Below are 20,678 nucleotides of genomic sequence, written 5' to 3' on the forward strand. Positions count from 1 at the left end.
AATAAGGAAGGAAAAATAACAAGTAACAGCGGAACACTAGAATAAGACACAGAAGAATGAACGGAAACACAACCCAAATCTGAAAATCACAATACAGTAAAGGCAAGTAGTAACTCAGTAGCTGCAATAGTTTTCACATCAGGTCTCAGCCAACAAACCCTAATAAATTAGTCAAATCCTTTAAGTGTAAACTTTCACCCGTAAGTTTTTAAATTGAGGTCTTTAGAATATAATCCTTTCTAATAAGAAATTATTTTTGAAATATACTTCCTTCAAATAAATATTTTTCAAACATAGTTCTTTCAAGATAAAAACCTTTAAAATATAAAATTTTCAAATAATTAGCCTTCAAACATAGTTCTTTCAAGATAAATACTTTTCAAGTATAACCCTTTCCAATAAATATCCTTCAAACATAGTTCCTTCAAGATAAATACTTTTCAAGCATAACCCCTTCAAATAAATATCCTTCAAACATAGTTCCTTCAAGATAAATACTTTTCAAGCATAACCCTTTCAAATAAATATCCTTCAAACATAGTTCTTTCAAGATAAATACTTTTCAAATATAAACTTTTCAAGTAATACCCTTCGAGTATAAGTCACCCTGTGACACCTAAGCATGGAAGATTAGCAGCTCCGAACATAGATATAACCACATGGGAAATCTACCGGGATACTGTCCCGTAGTCCCGAATTAATTATGCAGTACAAGGGGGAGGGGGGGATCTCCCGGAATACGTTCGTAGTCCCAAAATAAATATGTAGTGCTGAGGGATCTCCCGGAATACGTCCGTAGTCCCAAAGTAATTATGCAAGATAGGGGGATCTCCCGGAATACGTCTGTAGTCCCGATTTAAATATGCAGTGCTGGGAGATCTGCCAGAATACGTCCGCAGTCCCAAAATAAATATGCAGTGCTGGAGGATCTCCCGGAATACGTCCGTAGTCCAAATTTAAATATGCAGTGCTGGGGGATCTCCCTGAATACGTCCGTAGTCCCAAAATAAATATGCAATGCTGAGGGATCTCCCGGAATACGTCTGTAGTCCCAATTTAAATATGCAGCGCAAATAACAGAGATAATAACTATAACACGACATAAACCTCGTACATCACCACAACGAGTACAAAAACAACAAAGTACGACGAGCAAATCAACTCAAGAATTTAAATCACAAGAACGGTAGAACTCATTCACAAGGAATAACCACAGCAAAGAATGCTAGGCACAAGGAGAACAGCTTAACAAGGGAAAACAAAACAAAAATGTAGCAATGATTCCACAATATTCAAGTCAACAATAAGAAGCCAACACGAGTCAAATAGTTCCAAATAATGGCAAGTCAACTAAGATATAGGTTATCTAAACTCCTTTTGAGGTTGAGCAATTACGAGGAATATTCAACAATTCAAGTAAGGATAAGCAGCGGAAGATAATCATAACTCCAATTAAGACTAAATAATTATAGGATGAGAAAATAATGATTTCAATTAAATATAAGCAGTTATGAAAAATATAGCACAACGATAAAAGAGGTAAAATCTTTGGTTAAGTCGAATAAGGGTCAAATAGACAGTAAGAGTGAATCCTAAAGCATTTATCTCCGATCAAAACATGTAGAGGTGAAACTAGAAAATAGGAATTCAAGCGTATCAAGAAAAATATCATACACGTTGAATATAAGGACATAAGTACCCTTAAAGGCCAACTTTCCACAAATAAGTCCGAGCACGCATTCGTCACCTCGCGTACACAGACTATAATCAACATAGATGACTCAAATTCTAAGGGGAAAATCCTCCACACAAGGTTAGGTAAGATACTTACCTCGAGTCAAGCTCAATCAATCCGTAAGAATTCCCTTTCCACGAATATCTGGCTCTAAATGGTCCAAATCTTGCCAAAAGCAATTACATATCATAATTACAATCATAATAGACTCATCTAATTAATTAAATCAATACTTTAACAAAAAATCAGAAATTCGGGTACTTGAACACGGGCCCACAACTCGGAATCGGGTAAAAGTCACAAAATCCGAAAGCATATTCACTCACGAGTCTAACCACATCAAATTTACTAAAATCCAACACCAAATGGTCCTCCAAATCCACAATTCAAACTCCCAAATTCCTAGCCTCCAACTTCTAATTTCTACCTTAAATACACACTAACTAGGTAGGAAAATACATGGGGAAGCATGATTATTGATAAAAAAATAAGCATAAGGGACTTACCTCAAGAAATCGCTCGAAAGTGCTCTCACAAAATCTCCCTAAACCGAGTTACAAAGTCCAAAAATGACAAAAATCGCGAAGCCCTTTGGTTTTAACCACTGCCAGGTATTTTCACACCTGCGGAGCCTGGGCTCGCACCTGCGGGTGCGCTTGTGTGGAAAAATATGTGCATCTGTGCAAATCACTTACCCCCTCTGCCTTTGCACCTGCGATGAAAGGGCCGCACCTGCGCGTGCGCGCCTGCAGAAATCCCTTCCGCTTCTGCAGACATTGCGCACCTGCGATGACCCTACCGCATCTGCGGGCATCACAGATGTGGAATTCACCTCGCACCTGCGACCCCTGGCACTCCTCCATTTTTCCGCTTCTGCACTTGACTCTCCGCACGTGCACGCACGTGCGGTCTCTCCACCGCAGGTACGAAAATGACAGATGCCTGAAGACTTCAGCAACAACTTAAATCCAACTTTTTAATCCGTTAAGCACTCGAAATTCATCCGAGGCCCCCGGGACATCAACCAAACATACCAACCAATCCTAAAACACCATACGAACTTAGTCGAGACCACAAATCACATAAACTAACGCTAAAATCACGAATCACCCTCCAATTCAAACTTAAAGAACTTGAAACTTCAAATTCCTACAACTGATGCCGAAACCTATCAAATCAACTCGAAATGACGTCAAATTTTGCATGCAGGTCCCAAATAACATAACGGAGCTGTTCCAACTCTCGAAAATCGCATTCCGTCCTCGATATCAAAAAGTGTACTTCCGGTCCAAATCTCCAAAAATTCGACTTTCGCCATTTCAAGCCTAAATCAGCTACAGACTTCAGATTTACAGTCCGGACACACTCCTAAGTCCAAAATACCCAACGGAGCTAACGAAACCGACATAACTCCATTCCGGAGTCGTCTTCACATAGTTCCAATTACGGTTTCAAAATCCGAAGACTTAAGTTTCCGTTTTAGGGACTAAGTGTCCCAAATCACTCCGAAATATCCGGTAACTGAATTCAACCACGCACTCAGTCAATATACATAATATGAAGCTGCTCAGGTCCTTATGCCGCCGTACCAGACTTAAATTCTCAAATCGACCGTCCAGGTCATTACACCTTATTTCGGCCTCCCCCAGAGTTCTACTAACATAGTAAATAGGAAATTACGTACCTTCCTCCTCCCGGACTAGGACTCCACTTACCGCTACCTCGGATACCCCCAAGTACAGGTACAACTACTCATCCGCCTTTGGAGTATGAAGCAATGGTTGACTCGAAAGGTACCGTTTGAGTTCTTCCAAAGCTTGTTGGTATTCCAGGGTCCAAGAAAAGTTATTCTTCTTCTTCTTCGATATTGAGAAGAACTGATGGCTCTTATCGGAGGACCTCGATACGAACCACACTAAGGCGACTCTGCGCCCGGTTAGCCTATGAACGACCTTGACAATGTCCACCATGGTGATGTCCTTTATAACTTTAATTTTATTGGGATTGATCGCAATCCTTCGGTTGGACACCATGAATCCAAGGAACTTCCCGGATCCAAACCTGAATGCGCATTTCTCCGGGTTCAGCTTCATATTGTATCTCTTCAGTATGTCAAAGGTTTCCTGCAAATTTTTCCAATGGTTCTCTACTCCCACAGACTAAACTAAGATGTCGTCAATATAAACTTCCATTGATTTTTCTATTTGTTCTTCAAACATCCGGTTTACTAGGCGTTAAAAAGTGGCAACATCGTTCTTTAGTCCGAACGACATTACGTTATTATAATAGGTGCTGAATTTAGTGATAAAGGAAGTTTTTTCTTGATTGCCCGGTCCATCCGGATTTGGTTATATCCGGAATAGGTGTCAATAAAGCTGAGTATCTCATGCTCGGCCATCACATCGGTCATAATATCGATGTTAGGAAAAGGAAAAGAGTCCTTGGGGCACGCCTTGTTCAAGTCTTTGTAATCTACGCACATTCTTAACTTATTTCCCTTTTTAGGTGCTACCACTATGTTAGCTAACCAATAAGGATACTTAACTTCCCGAGTGGAACCTATTTTAAGGAGTTTGTATACCTCGACTTTGATGAATGCGTGCTTGACTTCGGAATGAGGGCTCATCTTTTGTTTAACCGGGTGGAACTTTGGATCCAAGCTCAGCTTATGAGTGGTTATTTCTGGCGGGATCCATATCATATAAAGATGGGACCAAGAGAAGCAATCTATGTTAGCTATAAGGAATTTAATGAGTTTTTTCCTGAGCTCGGGAGTTAACCCCGTGCCCAGGTATACCTTCCGATCGGGCAAGTGTTCGATCAATATGACTTGCTATAGCTCATCGACCGTTGATTTGGTGGAATCGGAATCATCAGGGGCGATGAACGACCTAGGAACTCCGTAATCATCATCCTCGCCTGCTCTTTCCTTATCCGATTCGGTCGGATCCGGTATCAGTGATTTATATTTAGTTTCTTCCTTCCTAACCGGCTCCGTGTTCTTTGATGTCAAGAGTGCGGACATCGGGATCACCTCATCGATCGCTAACATTTCTATTGTGGCCGGCTACTCTCCGTAAACCATCTTGATCCCTCCCGGTATGGGGAACTTCAGTGTCTGGTGTAGTGTCGAGGGTACTGTCCTCATGTTGTGAATCCATGACCTTTCGAATAGAGCATTATATCTCATATCCCCTTCGATCGCATAGAACTTTGTTTCCTGAAAGGTCTCGGCGGTGTTCACCGATAGGGTTATCACCGTTTTAGTAGTTTCGCAAGCCATGTTGAATTTGTTTAAAACCCGACTGCCGACACTATTTGGTCTTGTGGACCCAACTGCTCTACGACCCTCGATCTGATGATATTTACCGAGCTACCTGGATTAATCAATATACGCTTAACTCGAGATTTATTTATAAGTACAAATATTACCAGTGCATTATTATGCGGTTGTACGATGCCTTCAGCGTCCTCATCGTTGAACGAAATGGTTCCCTCCGAGATATACCGAGATATAATCTCGGGTTTGTTTTTCCCTTGTGATGGACACCTTGGTGCGCTATAGCATTGGTCCCTGGGGGATGTAGACTCTATCAATGATCATGTTGATGACGTGCTGAGGTTTTCTTGTTCGGTTTGTTTGTTTGAGTCCCTATTCCTGAAGTGATTTTTGGCTCGATCACTCAGAAATTCCAGAGATACACGTTATTGAATAACCGGGCCACTTCTTCTCTTAACTGTCGGCAATCCTCGATTCTATAGCCATGAGTGCCATGATACTTACACATTAAGTTAGGGTCTCTCTCGGAAGGGTCAGTCTGCAATGGTAGATATAATGCTGGTAGCATCGACATTGAAGTTATATTCCGATAACCTTGGTGCCTCGAGTGGCCTGTCAAAATCGTTTTTGCTCATAAGTCCCCGGCCTCGATCTTTCCTCTTTTCGTTTCTCGTGGGGTTACGCCAATATCCGTTGCCCCTTCGATCCCCACTATACGGTTGATACCAGTCTCTGTTCAATCTCGGTTCATGATCGACGACTCTCTTAGGCCTGTCACTAGTTCTGATGGGATAAACGGACCCGAACGGGGCCCTGAGATGATCATCCTCAACTTTAATTTTTGACTGGTAGCTGTTACGGACGTCGGCCAAAGTTACCACCGGGTAATCTATCAAATTCTGTGAAACCAAGGAGCTTCAGGGGTTGAGTCATTGAGTGAATGCCTGAACGGCCCAATCATACGCAACCGGGGGTAGATCCATCCGTTCCATTTGAAACATCGATACGAATTCCCTAAGCATTTCGTGATCTCTTTGTTTTACCTTGAAAATGTCCGATTTTCTCGTCTCAACCTTGATGGCCCCGACATGCGCTTTCACAAAGGCGTCTGCAAGCATATCAAACGAATGAATAGAATTTGGGGGTAAGTTGTGATACTATATCATTGCTCTTTTGGATAGGGTTTCCCCGAACATTTTTAACAAAACCGACTCGATTTCGTCATCTTCTTGGTCATTTCCCTTGATGGCACACGTAGGAGGTCACGTGCTCATTTGGGTATGTGGTTTTATTATACTTCAGATTTCGGGCATGGGGAACGTCTTCGGGATTGCCTTTGGTGCCGCACTCGGAGGGAAAGCTTTTGGACAAATTTCTTTAAATCTAGGCCTTTCAATATCGGGGGTGCTCGTGGGATTTGATCGACTCTGGAGTTATAAGTCTCCACTTTTTTGTCGTTGGCCTCAATTTTCTTATCCCTCGATTCCACCCGCTTTGTCAGTTCCTCAAGCATCTTTAATTATTTTGGGGTTGGCCCGGGGCTCAACTTCACCCGGCCTTTCTGTGGCGTGATCACTCCTTCGGGTGCTTTGCTAGGATGGTTCAGGCTCAACTCTGCTAGGGGCGAGGCTTTGATTTTGCGGTTGTGCTATCGCCGCTTGTTAGGTCTATAACATTTCGAAGATCACCCGCATATTAATTCTTTCGCCTTTACCTTTGGGCGTACCTTGAGTCGTAGGTCGGGCTCCTCCGTGAACACTTTTCTCAGGGTTGGTTGGCAGCGTCGTTGGCCACATGCGAGTTGGCGTCAACTGGGTTTGCAACTGGGGCTCCATTGGGATCGGCAGGGGGTACCTTATTGCTAGGCACCATATTGTTGTTTTCGCCATGATGGCAAGATTCGGCGTCAATGTTCAAATGAGTAGACTGAGAGTTTGGCATTTTTAGGTTGACCTGAAATTAAAATCTCAAAGAACAAGCGTAAAACAGAGTGTATTATGGAAATTTGTATCAAATTACCATTATTATCCTTAGCCCCACGGTGGGTACCAAACTGTTTACCCTTAAAAATGGATAACAATTGAATTTATACGGGGGTTTAAGGATATGTGGACTAATTCAATACAAGCGATTAATAACGTTGGATGAACAGGTTAAAGATAGCCTAACAGTTAGCCTGTCTTCGGTTCAAAGCCAAACACTTATGAAGAATTATGAACAAAATTAAGAACATTGAATGACCTTTAGAAGTAGAGAAAATAAATGTACATTGCCTTGATGTGCGTGTTACAGTGTGTCTATTGAATAATCCGCTTGCCCTTTATATAATAGGAGAGTTTTACCCTAGGCACAATTTTAAGAAAGGTAAAAATCTTCCTTTTCGCTAATCACTGATCTGCTGTCGATACGGGCCGAGATTCACGCCGTGATATCCGGTTGGACACGGATATCACGACCGTTTGTTAATCGTGCATGGTCGTTTAATAATGCTCTCCTAGGTCTTGGAACTCGAACCGGACCCGGGGGGCGTGGTCTCGATGGCTCCGAGAGAAGGTGTTTTGCTCGGGCCTTGATACGAGAGGCTCCTGGCTTCGATTCCGATTCCTTGCAGTCATGTCCTTGCTTCGTTTGCCTGGCTGAAAAATCGGGGTGTTCATTAGCCTCGGTTTACCCGTATACAATATAATATATTTACTCTTTTGTTTGTTAACGTTGTGCATTGGTAAAGAAATGATGCTCCAGAAAAAGAAAAAAAAATGCTGATGCCGCCAAAGTGATTATAACTAAAAAAATAATTGTACGAAGTTGACTCTTTTCTGCACAATCACGACTTAAAAATAAAATCACCAGGTATGCACTCAAATGATTACATAATAACTCTTTTTTTTTTTTTAATATATCTTGCTTAATATTATGGAAAATGTAAAAGCAAAAATTGATTTATAGATTCATACACGAGCAGAGCAATTCGGATCTGACCGGAAGTTAAGCTTTGATTAGTTGAAATTTAAACCTGTGTCATGTAAACTTAATATTATGGAAAATGTAAAAAGCAAAAGGTCAATTTTATGCTCTGGACTATTTGATTACTGTTTAATAAAATTTTTCTCCATAGCTTGTGATATGTAACTTTCTTTCAATGGTGGTGCACTTGTGCCAACTTGCATGTATCTCGACTATTGTACGGAGTGTTTGCTATCTTCCACCAAAACGGATAAAGGAAACTCTACCAAACAAGCTTAGATAGATGTAAAGATTATAATCTTTTTCAAGTCACATACCTATGCTGCCTTTGAACAATCTACTGTAGTTAACTTTTACTGTACTACTTAACATGATAGGAGTAGTTACTTAATATTTTTTATACGCAACCGAGTGTATTGGCTGTTCTATATAAGTGAACAAGCTCGCTTGAACCCACAAACCACAATAAACCTATCCTAACATTCACATTTTCTGGAAAAATGGGTACTATCAACCAGATAGAGCAATCCATGTCCAAGCCTCACGCAGTATGCATTCCATTTCCAGCACAAGGCCATATCAACCCTATGCTCAAATTGGCCAAACTTCTCCATCTCCGAGGCTTTCATATCAGTTTCGTTAACACTGAGTTCAACCACCGGCGATTGCTCAAATCCCGGGGTCCCAGTGCCCTCTCTGGCCTACCTTCCTTTCATTTCGAGTCCATCCCTGATGGACTCCCTCCCTCTAACGAGGACGCCACACAAGATGTTCCATCTTTGTTTGAGTCGTGTAAGAAGTTGTGTTTGGCCCCTTTCAGAAAACTTGTCACGAGACTAAATAATTCCTTGAATTTTCCTCCTGTTAGTTGCATAGTTTCTGATGCTGGCATGAGCTTCACTCATGAAGTTTCTAAGGAATTAGGTATTCCTAATGTTGTCTTTTGGACTGCTAGTGGTTGTGCCTTATGGGCTTTCTTACAGTATCCTAAACTTGTGGAAGAAGGTTATTGTCCACTAAAAGGTATGAAATTAAAATTAGAATGCTTTAAATAGTTTCATTTTTTATGGATAGTTACACGTAGTTTTCGTTTACATATCTAATTGTAGGGGTGTACAAAGAAAACCGATAAACCGTACCAAATCGATAATCTGAGTCAAACCCGAAAATCGTGATTGAAAAACCCGAGATTAAAAAATCCGACTTTGTTGGTTTGACTGATTTATAGATTTAAAAATCCGACACCATTAGTTTGGTTTGGTAATTAAAAAATCCGAACCAACTAACCTATTTACACCATTAGCTGATAGGATAAAATCTTTTTCTACTGAGCAGTGCATAAAAGCTAAATACTCTGAAATATTAGTACTTCATATCATCCCTTGTACAACTTCTATTTTTTTTTTTTTCCTTTTTAATTCCTTCAACAATTTGGAGAACCCATGTGGATATTTTCCTTATGTTTACGAGGGCTAGTTTCATATTTTCAATGTTTTGTGGAAATACGAACTTAATTGGAGTACAATTCAATGACAATTAGTCACACCATTTGAACTTTTTGTACTAACTATTACGTTAGTCTAATAGTCTTTTCCAGTTCTTTTTGAAATGAAACTTTATTCTTTAGCTATCCAGCTATAAATATCTGGAAGATAATTGTAGTTTTTCTTTTCCAGTTTTTTTCAATATGGAAATTAGTTACAGTTTCTTTTTATTGGTTTAATTTCAGATCATAGTTATTTGACCAGCGGCCATTTAGACACCACTATAGATTGGATACCAGGCATGGAAGGCATCCGTCTTAAAAATCTGCCAAGCTTCATTAGAGCCACAGTCGACGAACCTAGCTATATGGTAATCAAATTTATAATGGAAGAAATCTTGGACAAAATTCCTAAAGCCTCAGCACTCATTTTGAACACTTTCGATGCACTAGAAATTGATGTTCTGAAACCTATTTCGACCATGTTCCCAGCGGTTTATACTCTTGGACCCTTTCACTCTTTCTTGAATAATTTAACTCAAGACGAAGATTTGAAATCAATTGGATCAAATCTATGGAAAGAAGATACTCACTGTCTCCAATGGCTTAATACTAAAAAATCAAATTCAGTTGTATATGTGAATTTTGGAAGTATTACTGTATTGACCCCCGAGCAGCTAGTTGAGTTTGCATGGGGACTTGCTAATACCAAATTGAATTTTTTGTGGATTATTAGATCGGATATAGTCAAGGGTGATTCTGTCATTTTGCCTCCTGAATTTCTCGGGGAGACTAAGGAAAGAGGTTTACTAGGTGGTTGGTGCCCTCAAGAACAAGTTTTAAGTCACCCGTCAATAGGAGGATTTTTAACGCACTGTGGATGGAATTCGACTTTTGAAAGTATATCATTTGGTGTGCCAATGTTGTGTTGGCCTTTCTTTGCAGATCAACAAACAAATTGTTGGTTTATTTGTAATTGCTTGGGTGTAGGAATGGAAATTGATAGCAATGTGAAGAGGAAAGTGATAGAAGAACTTGTTAAAGAGCTGATGATCGGAGAAAAAGGTATAGAGATGAAAGAAAATGCATTGAAGTGGAAGAAGTTGACAGAAGAAACTATCTCTTCTCCAGATGGATCGTCTTATTTGAATTTTGACAAGTTGGTTAGCCATGTGCTATTGCGCGAGGGTTCTTCTTTCTTGACATGTTAAAATCATGTTGTATGTCCCAAATGGAGTTATTTTTCTGATTTCAGCTAATCAGCTTCCATAAGCCGTTTACTTCTAGTCATTTCGGTACATTAGTCCGTCTCCGGTATAGTAATTGTTTATGACAGTGACTTGAAAATAAATCAAATAATAAGGGTAAATTGCATAGTGTAAATATAAGGGCTACGGTAACTAAGTAAAACATGAGTCAAATTTATGAGTAACTTCACTTCTGATTCCTCTCTTGTTGGCCTAAGTGAAGGTTAGTTTTGAAGATTGACAAAGGATACTCAGGCATGAACCAGGTCCATCCCTTGTGTGCATAGACACGGGCAGATTCGAGTATGTAGAAAGCACGTGAAGGATATAAGCTTAACTCTGTATAATTGATATCTCCTGATCGAAAATGTTACATAATTGAGAAGGAGAAGGACTCCTTACTCAAAGATAATACTATCCAAGATAAGGGAGGAGTTAGAAGTTGAAATCAATTAGATCTCTTCCACCAAAGAAGAGTAGCATTAGAACTCTTAGTTATTTTCTACTCTACTAACTCTATAAATTGCAATATGTTTTCATTCTACAGGGATGCACAAAAGCAAAAGTTAAATGTGAATTGAGAGCAAAATAGTAAGGCATTTTGCAGCAATTCGTGAGTGATTCAAGTGTGCAAACCTGAAGCTACATGAACCAAATAGAAGAATCAGCTCCAAGTGTCTGTCTTTTATTCTAGTTCAATTATAGTAGGTATTTTCATATTGTACCTTTCAGCTTTATCTAGAGGCAATTGTAATAGGTACTCAGATTATTCAAGTTAGAGTTAACTTGAAGTTGTCGCAACAGTTAGAAGATGTTTGCCACAACGGGATTAGAGTTAATCGTAGGTTTACAAAAGTATTTTGTAAATGCATTTTATGGCTCAGTGATTTAGTGGAAGAGTTTGGAAAAATCCTACTGGGAAGTAGGTCGTAGATTTTTCACCTTTTGAGCTAGGTGTTTTCCACGTAAAATACTTGTGTTCTTTACTTTTCGCATTTACTATTTCAGCAATAGTAGATTAAAGAACACTTAGAAGAACCAGGTCCTTCCATAATCAGTTTAAGCAAAAAATTGGACACCACACAAATTACCCCTCCCCCTCTCTCTTGTGTGGTATTGAAGTTAAAACATCAATTGGTATCAGAGCGGGTTATCCTTGAAGAGGCTAACACCTTAGGATAAGATTGAGATGAGTGCACCACCTGGAAACTGGGAAGGGCGATCCACTGCTAGGCCACCACTTTTCAACGACCATTATTAATTTTTGTGGAAAAAGAGGATGAGAGATCACATCATAGGAGAAGACTATGAGCTATGGGACATTGTCACAGATGGCCCACTGGCTACCATGAAGATATATGCCGAAGGAGAAGAGGTGGAAAAGACAAGAGCTGACTGCACTGCCAACGACTTGAGGAAATGGGAGAAGAATGCTAATGCCAAGAAATGGCTTGTTTGTGGACTCGGTCCAGATGAGTATTGTAGAATCCAAAGTTGCACCACTGATAAATAATTCTGGGACACTTTGCAAGTGGCCCATGAAGGAACACCTCAAGTTAAGAGGTCTAGAGGAACACTACTATATTCTCAATATGAGAATTTCACCATGAAGGAAGGGGAAATCATACAAGAGATGTATATAAGGTTCACCACACTGATAAATGAACTTAAGTCTCTTGGAAGGATTATTTCTGAAGAAGACAGAGTTGAGAAGATTTTGACAAGGGTTCTGCCAGTTACTTGGGAGAGCAAAATTACTACTATTCAGGAATCAAAGAACATTGCCACTCTTAAGTTGGATGAGCTAATTGGAAATCTCACTGCTTATGAACTTAGAAGGCAAACCATTAAGATGGATGTACCCAAGAAGGAAAGGAGCCTGGCACTCAGAATCACTGAAGGTTATGATCTAGAAGATGATGAAATGGCTATGATAACAAAGGACTTCAAGAAGTACCTAAAGAGAGGAAAGGGTCCTTCAAGAAGTGGAAGCTACATCAAACCAAAGGCTTCTGAAAGGCAAACCAATGAGGGATGCTACAAGTGTGGTAAGACTGATCACCATATCAAGAACTTCCCACAATGGGAAATTGAATGGAATAATGAAAGAGCTGAATGAAGAAGCATGTTCAACCCAAGAAGAACAAATGATCAACAAAGACTATGGTTGCTGCTTGGGAAGAAAGCTCAGATGATGAAGATGGAGATAAACAAGCACTTATGGCCATTGGAGAATCTGATGAGGAATCTGAGGTAAGTTTTATTCATCTCAAAGACAAGATTAATTTTTTGTCTAAAGAAAGGCTATCTGAATTACTTCTAGATTTCATTGATGAATATGAGGATGTAAACAATGAAAACGAATAGTTGTCTAAGGAATGCATGATTTTGAAAGCAAAGTGTAAGAACCTGGAACTTAGGGTTAGTGAGACTATAAGTGAAAACACTGCATTAAAGAACCAGGTTCATGCATTTGAATCAAATGTCCTAGAACTTAGATTTGAAAACCTAAAACTGAAATTAGGAACAAGTAAGTAGACAACTGATTGCACACAACTCACACTAGAAGAAAATGTTGGTAAACTAAAAGATGAATTGTATAAGAAGGATGAGAAGGTTAGAATTTTGAGAGAGGATATAGGCAAAGTCAAGCATGAACTAGACAAAACTTGTAAATGGAACAGGTCCTTCGATGCACTTTCATGGCTACAGGAACATCATAGTAGCAATAGAATAGGACTCGGCTTTGGGAATATGCCACCTAAATGGGATCCCAATAGCAAGCCTTACACTTCCTAAGAACAAGATTTGTACTCACTGTGGTAAAACAGGTCACTATAAAAGTGAATGCAATGCAAAAGAAAAGGCAAGCCAAAAGAACAAAGAATTTGTTCAAGGGAAGAATAGGCTACCAAGTTGGGCCAAAAAGAATCTGATTCATCCTTTTGCCTATAGAAAGGGACCCAAACTAGTTTGGGTTCCTAAGACTAAACCCTGATTTCCTTTTGCAGGTCCAAGTGAAGGAGAGTAACCAAATATGGTACATGGATAGTGGCTGCTCAAAGCACATGACATGAAGCAAGTCCTTTCACTTGAGTACCTCAAATGTGGTAATGTATCCTTTAGAAATGGGAAGAAAGGTGAGATCATTGGGGTTGAAAAGGTAGCTAAGACTGATTCTCACTCTATTGAGAATGTCTACTTGATATATGGCTTAAAATACAGTCTAATCAGTGTATCACAACTATGTGATAGAGGTAACTTGGTAGCATTCACCTCTACCAAATGTTTTGTGATTAATCTTACCACTGACAAGATTGTTTTGCAGTAAAAAAAAAGTGAATGTCCACACTTTCAGAAAATGAACTCACTTGCTTAAGTGTGTTGGACAATGATCCCCTCCTTTGGCACAGGAGACTTGGACATGCAAGTCTGAGTCAAGTCAACAAATTAGTTTCTAAGGACCTGGTGATACGGTTGCCTAACATCAAGTTCAAGAAAGACAAAGTTTGTGAGGCTTGTGCAAGGGGGAAGCATGTAAGATCCTCTTTTAAATGCAATAAAGTGGTAAGCACCACCAGGACAATGGAACTGGTCCATATGGATCTCTGTGGTCCAATGAGAATATTAAGCAAAGGTAGTAAAAGATATGTGATGGTTCTTGTTGATGATTACTCTAGGTTTACTTGTACATTGGTTATAACATCTAAAGATGAAGCAATTGACATGTTCACTTCTATTGTTAGAAAAACTCAGAAACAACTAGGTAATCAACTTGCATCAATTAGGTCTGATCATGGCACTGAATTTGAAAATGCTAAATTTGCTGAATTTTGTGATGAGCATGGCATATATCATAATTTTTCTGCTCCTAGGACTCCACAACAAAATAGAGTAGTTGAAAGAAAGAATAGGACACTTGAAGATATGGCTAGGACTATGCTTCTTTCTAGTAAACTTCCCCGTAGTTTCTGGGCAGAAGCTGTAAATAATGCATGCTACATCATAAATAGGTGAATGACCATACTTCTTCTTATGAGTTACTTAAAGGGAGAAAACCAAACATATCCCATCTTAGGGCATTTGGATGCAAGTGTTTTGTGCACAATAATAGTAAAGACTCCCTAGGTAAGTTTGATCCCAGAAGTGATGAGGGGGTATTCTTGGAATATTCTTCACATAGCAAAGCTTATATGGTCTATAACAAAAGAACTACGTGTGTAGAAGAAAGTGTTCATATGGTTTTTGATGAAGCTAACATTCTTTTTAAGAGGCAGGAACAAGATGATGAAGCAACTAGGCTAGTAAGAAATTCAAATGAAACGACAACCCAGACTGAAGCTGCATTAGAGGAAGGAACAGGTGATGGAACAGCTGATGGAACCCAAGGCAACATGACAGGGTGAATAAAACAAAGAGGAAATAATTCTCAAACCTCAAGGAAACCTGTCCATGAACATGTTCCATAGCAACAAAGTATTGAAGGAATATCAAAGGGAAACCAGTTAGTTGTAAAATCTTACAACTATCAAAGTTCTCATCCCATTGAGAAAATAATCATTGATCCAACCTTTGGAATCAAAACCAGATCTTCATTAAAAAATCTTTGTGCTTTTGATGCCTTCATATCTCTTATTGAACCTAAAATGTTGCTGAGGCTTTGCAGGATGCAGACTGGGTAAATGCAATGCAAGATGAACTCAACCAATTTGAAAGGAGTTAAGTTTGGCATCTGGTACCATGACCCAAAGACAGATCAGTAATTGGCACAAAATGGGTCTTCAGAAACAAGCTTGATGAAGATGGAACAATTACAAGGAACAAGGCAAGATTAGTGGTTCAAAGATATAGCCAAGATGAGGGCATAGACTATGATGAAACCTTTGCTCCAGTCGCAAGGTTGGAAGCAATAAGATTCTCATAGCCCTTGTTGCTTACATGGAATTCACCCTTCACCAGATGGAAGTCAAGAGTACCTTCCTCAATGGCTATCTAAAGGAAGAAGTGTTTTTCAAGCAACCTCCGGGGTTTGAAAGCAAGGAAAATCCTGATCATGTGTACAAACTTGACAAAACACTTTATGGGCTCAAGCAGGCTCCAAGAGCATAGTATGAAAGATTATCAAAGTTTTTGCTTGAGCATAACTACAAGAAAGGTAAAATTTACAATACTTTGTTCTTGAAAGAAAAAGGTAAAGATCTCTTAGTAGTTCAGATATATGTTGATGATATAATCTTTGGAGCAACTGCTGATAAGTTAAGTAAAGAATTTGATAAACTAATGGGGAGTGAATTTGAAATGAGCATGATGGGTGAGCTTAATTTCTTTTTAGGCTTACAAATTAAACAAAATTCAAATGGAACTATGATCCATCAGCAGAAGTATGTAAAAGAGTTTCTTAAAAGGTTTAAAATGAAAGATTCTAAATAAATTGACACTCCTATTGCAACAGTTACAAAGTTGGATATAGATGAACCTGGTTCATATGTTGATCAGAAGTTGTATAGGGGAATGATTGGCTCATTGTTGTATCTCATTACTAGTAGACCTGACATTGTTTTCAGTGTAGGCCTTTGTGTAAGATTTCAGGTTGGATATGTTGATACTGATTATGCAGGTTTTCTAGTGGATAGAAAGAGAACTTCAAGTATGGCACACTTTCTTGGCTCATATCTTGTATCTTGGGCTACCAAAAAGCAGAATTCAGTGGCCTTATCTACTGCTGAAGCTGAGTATGTTGTTGCTACTTCATGTTATGCTCAATTGTTGTGGATAAAACAGTAACTAATGGACTTTGGAATTGATGTTGGTTGTATTCCCATTTTTTGTGATAACACTAGTGCAATTAGTACGACCAAGAACCCGATTCATCACAAGAGAACTAAGCACATAGATGTTAGGCATCATTTTTTAAGGGATAACTATGAAAAGGGTTTGATCACTGTAGAATTTTGTGCTACTGGCAAGCAAATAGCTGACATCTTCACAAAAGCCCTAAGTAGAGATCACTTTGAAAGGAACAAGTTAGAATTAGGGATGATTAAGATCACCTAAAAGGACTAGTTCAGAATTCACAACGAAAACAAAATGAAAAATAATGGTTAGAAAATCTGGAAATTGTGTATATAATTATATTAATTTTTGCTCATTCTCATACTTTCAATAGTATACTCTTGTGCCATGTGTTAAAATGACTCATTAATCTCTAATGATATTTTCTCTATTTTGACAAATTTAGACTTACACAAGAGAATCTCAGTGAAGAACCTGGTTCATCAAGATTACTCGGTATGTTTTCTACACTCTGTATAATTTGAAATAATAATATTTGGATCACGATCAGAATGCTACCTAATTCCAAACTCCTTTTGGACATATCCATTACAAGTGAACTAGTTCCGTTAAAAAGAGTCCCAACCTAATTGAAGTATCTAGATACCAGGGATAGACTCCACCGTTTTTTCAAAACTAAAATTCAGTTTGATTAGACTTCTAAAAGTCTGAAAAGCTATCGTTACCCATTAATTACCTCTCATTTAAATTGATCAGCATTATTGCTTTCTTCACTTTACCTCTTTCAAGCCGTCAAAATACTCTCCATCTTCCCTCATCTTCCAAACATAATCCAACTCTCTTTTCTTCCATACCCAAGCACATAAATGGCTAACATTCCTGAAAACCTTTCATCACTACCACAAGAAACCACTTCTTGAGGGGGAAGAAGAACACCAGAAATCTGATGAATCATTTAAATCTGCTATTGAAGGGGAAGAAATTGTTTCTTCTGAAACTGAATAAGTATCTTCTGGCCTTATAGTTACTCCTGGAATTTTTTTTGAAGTTGGTACAAATTTGGAGAATAGGTTTGTGCTGGTAGGTGTTGAAACTACAGAGTCTGGAAAAGTTGGTGGTAAAAATGAAAAGGGACAAGAAAAATAGAGCAAGGGAGTTAGGAGTGCTGTGAGGGGAAAGGGTAAAAGAGTGGTTGATTCTTCATCTACTCCTGTCAGTTTAACCAAAGACACATATGCAATGGTTGTTTTGGGAGAAAAATCTGCTGGAGTAGAGGAAAGTGTAAAGAAAACAGGGGAAAGTGGGTCTGGCGAAGCTGCTGAAGGGCTAGTTCAACTTGGGAAAAATAGAGATGAACCTGTTTCATCTAAACAAGAAACCCTCGTAGACCTACTGAAAAGAGTGACTGAGAGTTATAATCCAAATAAGAAAGGAAGTTCAAAGGCTAAAACCCGTGACACTTCTAGGGCAAACAAGAAAGTGGGGCTAAGGATGCTGAGATTGAGAGGCTGAAGAAGAGGTTGGCAGAGGTGGAGACTGAGAGAGATGCTCTCAGAACTAAGCTGGCAAGAGAAAATGAGAAGAATGATGGCATTCTTTAAAATATGCTAAACCTCCTCCAAGCCAAAAATCAAGCACCTAGTTCTTCCCAGCCTTAAGCCTCCTAGCCCAGTGTAGATCAACCAGTGACCCAGTTCAGGATTTTTTTGTTTCTTTTGCTCATGTTTCCAGTATTTTTATTTCTTCTTATGCTTTGTGGTAGAATCTTATCAATCATCAATGAAATTCACTGTCTTTTTCTCTAACTGCTTGTTTATATTTCTTTGATGATTAAAATTCTTAGTTTGATCTATGATGATTAACCCATGATTACATTTGAAGTAGCCCAGTGGCTCGGGCATGGACCAGTTCCATCCCTTGTGTGTATAGACACGGACATATTCGAGTATGTGGGATGCACGTGAAGGATATAAGCTTAATTTGCTACAATTGATATCTCTGGATCGAAAAGGCTACATAATTGAGAAGGAGAAGGACTCCTTACTCAAATAGAATACTATCCAAGATAAGGGAGGAGTTAGAAGTTGAAATCAACTAGAACTCTTCCACCAAGGAAGAGTAGCATTAGAATTCTAGTTAGTTTCTACTCTACTAACTCTATAAATCGCAAGATGTTCTCATTATACAGGGATGCAGAAAAATAGAAGTTAAACATGAATTGAGAGCAAAATAGCAAGGCATTTTGCAAGAAATTCGTGTGTGATTCAAGTGTGCAAACCTGATGCTACATGAACCAGATAGAAGAACCAGTTCCAAGTGTCTGTCTTTTATTCTAGTTCAATTGTAGTAGGTGTTTTCATATTGTACATTTCATCTTTATCTAGAGGCAATTGTAATAGGTACTCAGATTATTCAAGTTAGAGTTAACTTGAAGTTATCGCAACAGTTAGAGGATGTTTGTCACAACGGGATTAGAGTTAATCCTAGGTTTACAAAAGTGTTTTGTAAATGCAGTTTTTGGCTCACTGATTTAGTGGAAGAGTTTGGGAAAATTTTACTAGGAAGTAGGTCGTGATGTTTTCACCTTTTGAGCCAGGTGTTTTCCACGTAAAATACTTGTGTTCTTTACTTTCCGCAATTACTATTTCAGCAATAGTAGGTTAAAGAACACTTAGAAGAACCAGGTCCTTCCATAATCAGTGTAAGCAAAAAATTGGACACCACACAAATCACTCCTCGCCTGCCCCTCTTGTGTGGTATTGAAGTTAAAACATCATCTCTGTCTCTCAAATTTGAAAAGTATGGAACGAGTTGTATTTCTTTAGTTTTAGGTATTATTTTGGCGATTTGATCGTGCGAGCAAGTTCGTATGATATTTTTAGAATTGTGTGCATGTTTGGTTTGGAGCCATGAGGGCTCGGGTGAGTTTCGAATAGGCCACAAGGGGTAACCATCACGAATGCGAGTCAGGTCTCACGAACGCGAAAGCTTGGCAGCCAATGCTCTTCGCGAATGTGACAGTGGCTTCGCGAACGCGATGCACAAAAAGAATCCAAACAATGTATTTAGCCAAAAAAATTCATTTTTCTCAAAAACCAAATGGTGAGAGGCGATTTTCCAAGAGTCATTTCTTCCCCAAAGTGTTGGCAAGTGATTCTAAACTATTTTCTTTCAATTATCCATTACATTTCATGAATTATCAACCTAAAATCTAGAATTTTGATGGTAGAATTAGGGGTTTGTGTAGAAACTAGGGATTTTGGAAAATTGGGGATTTAGACTTCAATTTGAGGTTGGATTCCAAAACCAATTATATATTCGGTCTCGGGGGTAAATGGGTATATAGATTTTGGTCCAAACCTCGGGTTTTGACCAAGCGGGCCCGGGGTCGATTTATACTAGTGTTGTTAAATTGATCGTTCTTATCATGTTTACAGATTTCTGGTGATAATTGAGTTTTTATTTCAAAGTTGAGATTGATATTGTGGAACCAAATGTTGAAGTAAAGTTTGTACTTGTTATACTATCTCTGTTTTGTTATTTATTTATTGCATTATGGTAAGGGAGAGTGTTAATGCACGAAGGGTTATGTCGTGCCATATTGTGAGTGTTAATGCACGGAAGGTGATGCCGTACCATATTATGAGTATAAACGCACGAAGGGTGATGCCGTGCCATATTGTGAGTGTTAATGCACGAAGGGTGATGCCGTGCCATATTATGAGTGTTAATGCACGAAGGGTGATGCCGTTCCATATTGTGAGTGTAAAAGCATGAAGGGTGATGCCGTGCCATATTGTGAGTGTTAATGCACGAAGAGTGATGCCGTGCCATATTGTGAGTGTTAATGCATGAAGGGTGATATCGTGCCATATTGTGAGTGTTAATGCACGAAGGGTGATGTCGTGCCACGATACGATAGTTAATGCATGAAGGGTGAAGTCGTGCCATTTTTATTGATTTTATGGTGAGATGGAGAGTAAAAGCATGAAGGGTGATGCTGTGCATTTTTCCTTTGCTATATTCATCGTTCTTGTTGATTCATTGTCACGACCCAATTTCCTCTCCGTATGGCGTCGTGACGGAACCTAGTCTTTATGACTAGGTAAGCCTAACATTTGCGGAATAATGAAATGAAAACATGAATTAAACAACTAACTGTTCAAAATACACAGT

The 20,678-nt window shown here is 39.0% G+C and overlaps 1 protein-coding gene across 1 annotated transcript; it reads left to right on the forward strand.

Annotated features, from left to right (window-relative positions):
• Positions 1–8,411: 8,411 nt before the first annotated feature.
• On the forward strand, positions 8,412–11,483 carry LOC142166837 (7-deoxyloganetin glucosyltransferase-like). Its single transcript, XM_075226343.1, has 2 exons — positions 8,412–9,002; positions 9,709–11,483. Exons 1-2 carry the CDS (start codon positions 8,480–8,482, stop codon positions 10,671–10,673), a joined length of 1,488 nt encoding a protein of 495 aa, XP_075082444.1. The 5' UTR covers positions 8,412–8,479; the 3' UTR covers positions 10,674–11,483.
• The last annotated feature ends 9,195 nt before the right edge of the window (positions 11,484–20,678 follow it).

This window comes from Nicotiana tabacum, chromosome 12 (genome assembly GCF_000715075.1).
Source record: "Nicotiana tabacum cultivar K326 chromosome 12, ASM71507v2, whole genome shotgun sequence".
Taxonomy (NCBI): domain Eukaryota; kingdom Viridiplantae; phylum Streptophyta; class Magnoliopsida; order Solanales; family Solanaceae; genus Nicotiana; species Nicotiana tabacum.

Coding starts and splice junctions, on each gene's coding strand:
- LOC142166837 (XM_075226343.1), top strand. CDS start 8,480: ATGGGTACTATCAACCAGATAGAGCAATCCATGTCCAAGCCTCACGCA. Junction 9,003..9,708: donor AGGTTATTGTCCACTAAAAG/GTATGAAATTAA, acceptor GTTTAATTTCAG/ATCATAGTTATTTGACCAGC.